This window comes from Silurus meridionalis, chromosome 26 (assembly GCF_014805685.1).
Source record: "Silurus meridionalis isolate SWU-2019-XX chromosome 26, ASM1480568v1, whole genome shotgun sequence".
Taxonomy (NCBI): Eukaryota; Metazoa; Chordata; class Actinopteri; order Siluriformes; family Siluridae; genus Silurus; species Silurus meridionalis.
The window spans coordinates 17,937,323-17,948,490 of record NC_060909.1 but is presented as its reverse complement, the minus strand read 5'-3'; the positions used below and the strand labels follow the sequence as shown (position 1 = coordinate 17,948,490).

Below are 11,168 nucleotides of genomic sequence, written 5' to 3'. Positions count from 1 at the left end.
TCACGGTGCGAACGGATGTAAATATACAGATTTTAAACTTATATATAAAAAAAACGTATAAAACAGAAACGTTTCCCTTCGGTCAGAAATCCAAAAGTCTATTTCCTCCTTTTCTGTCGCAAAACGATTCATCAAACCTTCAAAACTCACACAAAGCTAATTTTCTGTGTGATTCGACACACTGTAGGTGTAAACGTACGAGGCGAGTGTGTGTGTGTGTGTGTGTGTGGGCACACGTGACTGTGTGAGAGGCGCGGAATGGCGTTTTCGTCTTTCATCGGTGGCCATTTTGAGTTTATCAGGACCTATATGTGTCTTTGTGTTTCAGTGTGTGTGTGTGTGTGTGAGGCTCCGCCAAACACGAGAGCTGATTGCAAGTTGTTTACAGTCTGCGTCTCGCCACTTCCTGTTCCTCTTTTAAGTGGTTGTTCCTGTCTTCTTTAGACTTCAAAAGGCCGTCGCTCACAATACCAAAGGAAAAAAAAAAAACACCTCGTCACAATCAGTTCACACGCATTGTTGAGACTTCATGGTACCTCGGGGTGTTTTCGGTTCTCTGCGTTCGAGCCTCAGAGACTCGGAGACTCTTCGTGTCCTCTTGCAGTGAAGGGTCATGTGAGATTGCGTGACAACGCTCGCATGACCGTGACAATGCAAACTCCAGGCAAACAGGATGGCGCTTTTGGTTTCTTTTCTTTTTAAACGCGAGCCGAAGCAGCGCATCGCCGTAGTCACCACCGCTTGCGGTCGCAGAGTCGAGGAGGATGTGCAGAACCTCAAAAACAAGTATCTGGCAAGCGTGTGAGGAAACAATTGAGCCGCATTTGCCTTCCTGTGGTCGAGAAATAGCGTGACATCAGTGCATCTACTGATATCTCGCTGAACCAGCTGGCTTAGTGAAACACACACACACACACACACACACACACACACACACACACGACTCTTCTGCTTTACTATAAATGAGTTGTTTGGACAGAAACCTGTACTTTTTTTTCTCTCCACTTCACTCTTGCGTGTTTTTCCGAGACATGAATGTGTGAGGAAACAGAAGATGCGCTCGATTGTCCTCGTGATCCCGAGCTCACGTGTTCTATAGAAGATTATCGAAGGAGATCGGAGCCGATCGGCAAACTCGAATGCGTGGCCAAAAGTATTGGGACACCCGTCTGCGCCAAACTGTTCCAGAAAAACCTACAGGACGCCTTTTATTGTGTGTAGTGTGAACTTGTTCCCTTCGCTTAAACTTGAAGAACTTGAAACATAAAGATATGCTTCCCACTGGGTTGGAGTGAAAGATCTCCTGCTCTATGGCTCCTCACCTCACCTACATGAGCAACTGACTTGACCAACACCCTTGTAGCCGAATGAATCTATGACGAATCGCCACAAAATCTTGTGGAACGTCTTCCCAGAAGAACGGAGGATATTTTAAGCGCGAACGGAGAATGTTTACAAAAAGCTTTTCCGCAAACCTCAGCTGGACTTGATCACTACTCGTAGTGCGGCTTGTACCAGGTGTAATTAAACATGCTCCAGATCTGAGACGCCGACGTAAAGCGAATAAAGAGTCACGTGACTGTAATATGAAACTGCAGCTCGAGGTGCGTGTGGCTGTTATAGATTATAAAAGTGGGTCACGTCTCGGTTTCGCTTTCAGCAGCTCGACTAATGCGGAAAAAAACGAAAATAATCATCACTTAATATATCATAAAAATCTGCGCTATAAAATTGTATCTGTCCGTAGCTCTCGATCTAAACGCACATCCTGAACACAGGTGAACATCTGGCCATGTGTGACTCCTGTCCTGTCTTTTACACCCATAGTCTGTGTGATGCACAAAGAGCGAAGATCTCAGACTCACCGGTTCTTCTCCAACTCGTTGTGTGTTGACCTGCACGAGAAAAAAAAAACAAAAAACACATGGCATTTTAAAAACACGCACACAAGTCATCCAGAATCACCACATCTGCATACCAGATGTGTAGTAAATCACTCTAGGGTTTAAAGATTTAGGTGCCGGAAGGCTACAATACGGATATTAATCCACCCGTCCCTCCAATTCCACCACAATCATATGAACTTGTTCTTAGGAATCGTTTTTGCTGTGTCTGCAAAAAATGAAAAAGAAAAACTCCCCAAAGACAGAAGGAAAAATCTGCACGTTATATTTTTGCTCGAACCCGACTCTCAACGCCCCCCTCCATCTGAGCGACTGTGTTGTAAATAATGTAAAGTGAGTCAGACTGTTGTTTGCGAGAGGAAACTCGCCGTGGGCAATCTGCAGATTTTTTATTTTTACATTCTGCGTAAACACGAGGGGCAAAAAGAAGAAACGTGCAGGAAAAATGGAGGGGGGGGGGGGTTTCCTGCATCGTCTGACAGGATGCTTAGTGACGAGAACATGTGTCCCCATCTTTCTTAGGACAGTGAGCTACGGATTTCACCCTGGATCTGATATCAGATCTTGGAAAAACAAACCCTGAAAGGACGCGCAAATAAATGCTTAAGACACACTGAAGTGAATCGCTTAGGGGACATGAAGGATCCACCTGTGGCTCCATGAGATTGCTCCAGTATGTGAGTAAATGAAAGCGATTAGGACGTCACAAACTTTTCCAGATTTGACCTTAGAAAAAAATGTCGTCTCCCTGAAGCCCTTTTGTTTCCATAACTGTAGTCGAAAAAAAGCTGCCCGAGGAACTATCGTGCCAAGAAAGCGCAAACAAGTCGAGTCTGAAGCGGAGACTGCGCACGCATGACTGGAACCAAGTGGAGAACAGACAAACAGAACGGAGACAAACACGGCATGTAATAATACGCCTGTGCATCCCAGAGGCCCTGCGATACGCGCTATTATCACCTCTAATCGCTCTGTTTGCCCGTCCTCATTACAGCCCTATTGTGGCAGCGAGAGCCAGAGGACCCGCTTAAGTATGCCGGGGGATCAGATAGCGGCGCTGCAGCTCGGCATGTTTCCGCCCTCGCGTTTATATACGTTACGCACGCAGTGGAAAGACGGCTTTTTTTCTATCTTTTTTTTTTGCATCGACCCTGAAACCGTCATGTTTCGTCGAGATGTCTGGTGTGAAGAAAAGCAAAATGGGAACCTCTGCCTTCCCGTCTCTTGTGCTCCATACACTCAAACAAGCAGAGCTCGCACGCAAAGCAGCTGCAGACGTCTGCACGTGGAAGGAGATCATATGAATGAAACAGGCCCCATTTACTAACTTACTATGTTTGGTCCAGATCTGCAAAGAGGGACCTGAAATGTATACGTTTTATTTACATGAAAAACGCTGAGATGCAAACTGACGCTGAGGTATATACGTGTATATATAAAATATGTTTAACAGTGAGAGGATTGACAAGATCCTGAAGAACAATTCACCTTGGCAGACTGAGATCTAGAGCTTGATGTAAATAAAACATGGCTAGGGATCGTGAAAAAAACTCACACCCTGTCCACCAAGTCAAACGTTTCTTCACGTTTCTACGTCCCGGGTCAATTTTGAAGATTCATCCACTTTGGCATCACGCACGGTGTTTAATCTAAAACAGTAGAAACTAGCGGCTAGTCTTTTACATGTACTAACGTGCATATATGCAAGTGGTGGCTTGGTGGAAATAATGTCGGCGTGTTTAAATCTCAGTGCACCTGCTGAGAACTGCTGAGTTGTATACATGTGTCGATGGTGTAGATTGTATAATAAGTGTGTTTGAGAAAGATGAGTTACTGTTGGCCAGTGATTAACTCTCTCGCCTGATGTTGTCTTAACTGTAGAACAATTTAGGTTCAAAATAAACACGTTTTTATACTTACAATCCAGTTACACTAACACAAATCATGTGCACTCATCGGTGCTGTGTGTCTTCACGTCTTACGTTGTGCATTAAATGTCGCACACTTTACACAGTTCCATTTTGTGTTAATGGGACCTTATAGTCTTGGTGGAACGTAGTTCCGTTTCACAGTGCACTCTACCCTACATAGTCAGAAAGGCAATAAAAGCCTACTTAGCTGGACCTGACTTGACTTTAGAGTATAGAGTCCGCCACTCCTTCTAAGGCACCGTGTCAGAATTGTACGTTTTGGGGTGCGGGATGACACTTTCGCGACGCTCCCTTAAGGCGCTGCTGCTGCAGCGCTGCCTTTTGACAATCAGCTGATGAGCCGCACGCGACCCCTCCCCCTCCCTCCCCCATCATACACACAGACACCTGCACGCGCGGGGTGGGGGGGGGTTTGATAACCTCTCACGTACGTATAAAAAAATTATATAACTAAAATAATTTAAAAATGTAACTAGAGTTAGTATATAGTTCATATATATGTATATATATACACACACATATATATATATATATATATATATATATATATATATATATATGTGTGTGTATAAACATATATATAAAGACATCTTAAGCTCGCGCTACACCTGGAGGAGAGGGGGGTTTGCACGTTATGACGTCATGCCCCTGCTGGTCCACTGCACGCCATTAATAATCGTGATTATAATAAATAAATAAATGCAGAATAAAGAAGCTCTGACCTGTTGTGATTGCTGCTGTGCTTTTTATTCCGGAATTTTCTTTGTCTCTGGTAGTTGTTGGAGCTCTGAATGGACGGAAACGTCGAGGCGTATCCGTGTTCGCACTCTGGAGGGGTGCACAAATAAAACAAAAAGAAATCAGTGTAAACGCTTGAAGGAAAGTGTTGTTTAATCAAGAGCACAAAACGAAAATGAAATGAAACGCGCGTTAAAATGGCGACTTCTTCCACAGCAGACTCGGGCTGCAGCTCGACGTGGCACCCCGAGTGTGAAGAAGAAGAAGAAACTAACAGTGTGATGACACGGAGATTATATGAAGATTTAGATGCGATATTCACCTCGGTCTTTTCTTTCTAAATACTCAGCAGCTTCCAGTAACCTCCGGATGTTCACCTCCGCAGTCATGTTCTTCAGTATTAGAGATTTATCACGGCGTCCGAATATTATTATCTCCAAATATATATATATATATATATATATATAATCTAAAACCTTTATATTTATATATCAATATATCTATCAAATCTATCGAGCACAATCTGTCGAGGTGCTTCTGCTTCTGAATAAAATTCTCTTCACCTCGGTTAGCAAAAAAACACAGCTAAAAACCAGCCCAAGCTGCTAAACCTGTAAAAGTTCAAAAACCAATATAGACTTTAAAAAGTGTATAAAACGAATACAAACTATACAAAATAAAAAATAAAGACTATCCCGAGGCTCCTGCTGAGTCTCCCTGCGTGTTCTCTCTCTCTCTCTCTCTCTCTCTCTCTATCTCTCTCTTTCTCTCTCCTCCTGCAGTTTGTTTACCTAGCCGCACAGCTGAGAAGAAAAAAAAAACCCAAACGCGCATGCGCAGGCGAGCCCCAGCGCAAAGCATTCTGGGCAGCGGAGTTTTTCGTCATGTGTCACGGCGCACGTAGGCGATTTCGCACCTCCGTATCGCTCTCCCTTTCGCACGTAGTCGCACGTATTCACGCGTTTATGCTTTTCATTTATCGCTTGCGGTGAACTCTTTTTATTTTTCATCTCGTATCTTTTAAACGAGTCAAATAAAACCAATAATAAACGATGTATGATTTAATAGCATGCATGTACCCGTGTGATAAATATCGCTCTGGAAAGTTTTTATTTCCTTTAAACGAATGAACGAATGAATATATAAAAATAACAAAACCCGGAAGTCCGGACCGCGACTCCGAGACGCAGGCCCGGCAACACGTGACGTCACGCGCACGGCGCGCCCTATTGGAGGCGCAGGGCAATAGGCGTGTCCCGAGGTCCCGGGTCTCGACCAATCAGCACGAAGAAAAAAAGTTCTCATGCGGAAGCCATGTGAGCGTCGCTCACGCGCCCACATACGGGGAAGTTTAAACATTTAAAGTCCACGCAGGAGGAAAGAATCAAAACAACACAGGAGAGAAATGTTGATGTTTTTGTTTTTATCGGATATCAAGAGAATAAATATTAGTCTGTGATTCGATGTTATAAACATTAATAATAAAAAACTTTTCCAAAGTGTCTCGTTATAACGCCTTTATTATTATTTACTATTATGATATTATTATTATCCACGTGATCACACTGCAAGACATTAAGATCATCAGTGCATGACTGAAAATATAAAACATGCCTTGACTGAAAGTGTATTATCATCATGCAACACACACACACACACACACACACACACACACACACACACAGAGACGCGCGCGCGCACTAACCATGGGCCAGAAGTTATATAAGATAAACACGATCATCGTGAGATCATGAACATGCAGATCACACGGTTGATATGATCTGATCATTTCTCTATGGAAGAGGAGAATGTAGGATGAAGACAGTGATATCTATGGTGCATGAACCGATGGATGGGATAAGTGACCGAAAGTGCGGTGTAAATCAATAGGATCGATACTGATCATATCGAAGGAGGGATGAGGAGAATGAAGATAAAGAGGATGATGAGGATGGAGAGGATGATGATAAGGAGGAGGAAGGGGGGGGGGTGATAACCCTAGCGCCTTCACTGCGCGCGCTCCTTTGTTGTCTCATTGTGTCCGGTAATAACGCAGGTGCTTCAGGCAACCTGATCCCTCACACACACACACACACACACACACACACACACACACACAGAAAGCCTTCATCACTTACTTCCATCCTTCCTCTCGTTTTGTTCTATGTGGCTCGCTGCTTGCAGGAGAACCTGCACGTTCTGGAGGAAAGTGCTGATTTGAGATTCACTGGAACCGAAAACCGCACTGAAAGAACAGGCGTCCGACTTGGTGCTCTCCCCTCCGCTTTCCGAGTCCTCGCTCCCGGCGTCTCGTTTCTGCCTCTCACTTCTCACCATATTTCCTTTTCTCCTTCTCTCTTTTCTCGGTTCTCCTCCTTTGTGCTGGCCGGTGGAGGTCCTTGTGCTGAGACTCGCTCCTCTGATAGACGCGCACTTTCTCACGAGCTGGATGAGAGAGGAAAAAGGGAGACCGCGGATCAGGGTCCTAGAGCCTGATTTTTCCACTCAGCAATCCACGCGACCCCAAATTAACCACGCCCCCGCAATCTTAACCACGCCCCCAAACCAACCGCGTATACGATAACCGATTAATTTTGATTTGTAGAGCGATTTCTTTTTAAACAGTGAACAAATATCTCAAAACAGTTTAACAGATAGAAGGATGATATAAAGTTGTATAAAAAAATGTATACATTTAGTTCCTATATTATTTTTTCCGTATACTTTTAAGTGTATTCCAAATAAACGAACCAGTGATGGACAAACCATGTACCTGAGATAAATTAGGTAAAATATGTCTCCAGTAAAAGTAAAAGTGCTCCCTTTAAACTTTTACGTGAATAAAAGTACAAACGTATTCGCCTTCAAATGTTCCTATTATCGTTTTTGTCACAAGACTCTTTGCTTAATCAACTCAGTGTTCCGATCTATTAATAGAACGATATTAACGTGTCAAACACTGATTGATATCTATTGCAATTGTCAACGAGCCCAAAAACCTTATTTTGAACTACTTTAAATATAAAATCATGATGGGTGATGTGGCGAATCAGGAGTTTCTTCCGTTATTTAGTCCTGAAATGCAGGGAAAAATCCAGAAAATACAAGATGAAGAAGTGGCGATTATAATGAGGTCAAAACATCCGCTCTTAAACGTCGCAAGTTTCAAAGTAATATCGAATCTAATATCTAATCTATCTAATAATACTGAAAGTAAAAAGACGGATGCGAATTATTGATTTGTTTTAGAAGAGAGACCAGGCCTGATGATTCATTCACTAATTTATCTTCAGTATCGAGTATATCCTGGTCACTGTGGATCCGGAACAGATCCAGGAGAAAAAAAATCTGCCCAGAAAGAGAAGCAGGATGTCCAATCAGGAGCGGTAACAAAAGGTCTGCGGAGATCTCCAACCATGAATCAATCAGGATGTGGAAAGATCTCCGGTTGTTTGCCAATCATGCTAATTATACCTCTATTCTCCATGGGGTTTTGGTGGGAACAGTAAAGGAAAAGGTGTCTGAAAAAAATAGCTTCTTAAAATCTGGAGCGTCCAAATCTGTCTCTTTTATTTGGGTGATTCTTCCCAAGCGAGTATGTCCTTCACGCTAGTCCGTCTGATTTAGCGAATGGAGGAGGATCTGAGAGACAGTCCTAGGCCTGCATGTCTATCTTTCTGTCTCTCCCCTGTGGCCTCGCTTTGCTTTAGCGCTGCAGCTTTAGCCTTTAGCCCGCACGGACATGCCGGGACGGCAGCGTGGCGCTCTCCTAGCGCACTTCAAAGCTTTGATGTGCACTTCACAGAGCGCATGAAAGCAGGAAGCAGAGGAGTTTGCACTCTGCAAATCAAGACTGTGGCCTTCAGCTACTGTGTGTGTGTGTGTGTGTGTGTGTGTGTGTGGGTATATACTGGACTACAAAGTGGTTCATCTTTTTTTTTGGGTCTAGTGATCAAGGGAGTTATTGAGGTGTGTCCTTGGGTGGAACATAGCATGGGATCAAGTGCACAAAAACTTATTGCACTTATTACACAAATATGGAGGTATAAATATTCAGTTTATTGAGTTAACAGTATTACGGAATTAGCTTGAGTGTCTAGTATGTTGGCTAGCATGTCAACGAGCCGCTATGTTGATTTAGCAACCTTGTAAGTTCATCAGTTATGGAATGCAGACAGACATTTATGGGCTGCTTTTGTGATCCCAAATACGAAATTGCAACCCCAACCCCACCCCCAGACGCCCCCCCCCAGACGAGTGCTCCGTGCCGCTGTGGCGTTTAATCTGTGACATAATGAAGTTTCGCAGAAAGCTAATACAGTGCGCCTTTGATGCATGCTGGCTTTTAGAAAGGTCGCGTCTGATGGCGAGACATCCGTGCCTGGGTATGGCTGACCCTCTTCGCAGGTGTGTCATGCCTGTAATGACACATTCGAGCCGGGTTGTCTTGTTCCTGCTCTTCATCTAGCCGTTACATCAGGTTTTACAGCCTCTAATTAAAGGGGCCGTGCTGGTGTTCCCGGAGCTCATGAGGCGTCACGCTAACAGCGATATGACCAACCAGGCCCTCCGGCTCCTCTGAGTCATTCCTCGAGTTCGAAGCAGGAGCCGTGACGATGACCCCCTGACCCCCGTTTGGCTAGGCAGGAGGATCCCGGGGTCTATTTACATTTTTTCAATGTTGTGCACGTTAATGTTTGGTGCTTCAGTTTCGCTATAAAACCATAACACGAATATTCTCTCATTAGGTTACAGCGCCAAAGAAGAATCGTAAAAAAAAAGAGCCATTGTTGTTTGTTTTATACCCAATATCGTATAATTCTCTCTGTAGTGGCTTTAAAAAAAGATTGTTGTATTAGTCAACCTGACACAGAGGAGCCCTAAAGGAAATTGGACGGCTCTTGGAAAATGACTATTGTACCATTACGTATTGTTCCCCGTCATTGAATGTTGCGAAATATTGCAAATATTACTCCAAAATCTGTGTATAAACAACTGAATGGTCTAGCAATTTAGACAAAATTCCCAAACCAAAAGACGTTATAATAATGGCACAGGTTAACATTAACCAGCTTGTCCTATTATGTTATCGTTCACATGGTAACAACTTAGCATGAACATTATAACGCTTCATATAAACACAAAGAACTTGAGATAACGGATGTATCTTTTAAAAAATAAACATTTTTGGAAGGACTCTCCATTGTTAGAGCGAAATTTTGCCCCTAAATTGTTTCCTAAATGCTCAACTATTAAAACAAATGAAATAAAATCTTGACATGTTTACACTGTCCAGACTGTTGCTGGGCAACAGTAAGACCTGAAGCTAGCTTGACTGCAGAATGGCGCTTTATAGCGATTATAGAAATGACCCCAAAACGTCTGGAACGTCGGCGTGTCTCTCAGATGATCCCAAAATCATTTAATAAAAACTAAAAAAGACTTTATAAGTATGTTTTAGATGGACCGCAAACTTTTTAAAGGTTTTACGACATTGTGCTGAAACATCGCCAGCGTTGTCATGCTAGATGTTTGACTTTTGAAGCGGCCCATTTAATTTATATGCCGTCTTCTCATAAACGTCATTTCGAATGCGGAACAAACGGCGGCTTGTAAAAACAGCCTCTGCGGTTTGCACCGTGTTTCGTTAACAGGAATCGTAAAAGCCCCGGACCTCCCAGCTTGCAGTGTGTGAGTGTGTGTATGTGCTTTGTTTGCTCTTGTTTGCTGTTGCATTTGTATGTACGTGTGTGTGTGTGTGTGTGTGTGTGTGGCTTGGTTTTAGCTCTGTGTGTGTGCTTTCTTGGAGTTTGACTAACCTGCTTTGCGTATGGTCAGCTCAGCTGGAGAGCGCATGGACACCGGGTGGGGTGTGTTTACTTTGGAGCCCTGGCTGCCAGGAGTCGGTAGACGTTCTCAATGGCACGTGTGTGCATTGGCTGGATAGATTACTTTCGCAATGATGCCATTCCTCTTCCCGTTTTGAGAAGTTTGACCTGTGGCACCCGTGAGCTGAATGTTGGACAAAAGATGAGCGCTCCAGTCCATTATGTTCACAAATGAAGCAGGATACAGTGGAAGTATAAGGATCTGAGGGCCACGGCGTCGCTTCCTGCTCTTATCTGATGGTATTCTGGGTGGCCCTTCTTTGTTTGGGAAGGACTTCCTGGATGTTATCGGAGTTGTTCTCACCCGGTGCGACGAAACGTTCGTGATACTCTACTTGTCTTACTGAGTGTTGAACAATAGCTATTACACATATTAACATTTCAAGCCATAGTCATTTAAAACCACTGTTTCTTCACCATCATCTTCCTCGTACACAGACAGGTAGAGGTTCGGGGACATTCTGGGGGACAATCTCTGGTGGCTTCTTCTTCTTAAGAAATAAATGAAGCACAGGTTTACAGGTTTCTCTTTCTCAGGGAGATGATGTCACTTAAAGTGAGGAACCTGACGGACGTGCGCGAGACGTTCTCCTCCCAGGGGCCGAGTCTTTGCTTCAGAGCCTATTGTTTGTGATCCAACGTTCCCAACTCAGGGACATCTGGACTCTCTGTGTGTGTGTGTGTGTGTGTGTGTGTGTGGGACAAAG

At 43.8% G+C, this 11,168-nt stretch overlaps 1 protein-coding gene across 2 annotated transcripts in view; it reads right to left on the bottom strand.

The window, feature by feature from the left end:
* The window catches only part of mxi1 (max interactor 1, dimerization protein), a 14,176-nt gene extending 7,125 nt beyond the window's left edge, over positions 1-7,051 (bottom strand). The window contains exons 1-3 of one of the 2 annotated variants that reach the window (XM_046840989.1): positions 6,712-7,051; positions 4,558-4,663; positions 1,866-1,895 (exon numbers count right to left, since the gene is read on the bottom strand). In XM_046840989.1, the coding sequence (XP_046696945.1) occupies positions 1,866-1,895; positions 4,558-4,663; positions 6,712-6,910 (335 nt within the window). In that variant the 5' untranslated portion in view covers positions 6,911-7,051. Of the gene's footprint in view, positions 1-1,865; positions 1,896-4,557; positions 4,664-4,895; positions 5,350-6,711 lie in introns of those variants that run through there. The other variant, XM_046840990.1, reaches the window with a different exon arrangement.
* Positions 7,052-11,168: the final 4,117 nt, after the last annotated feature.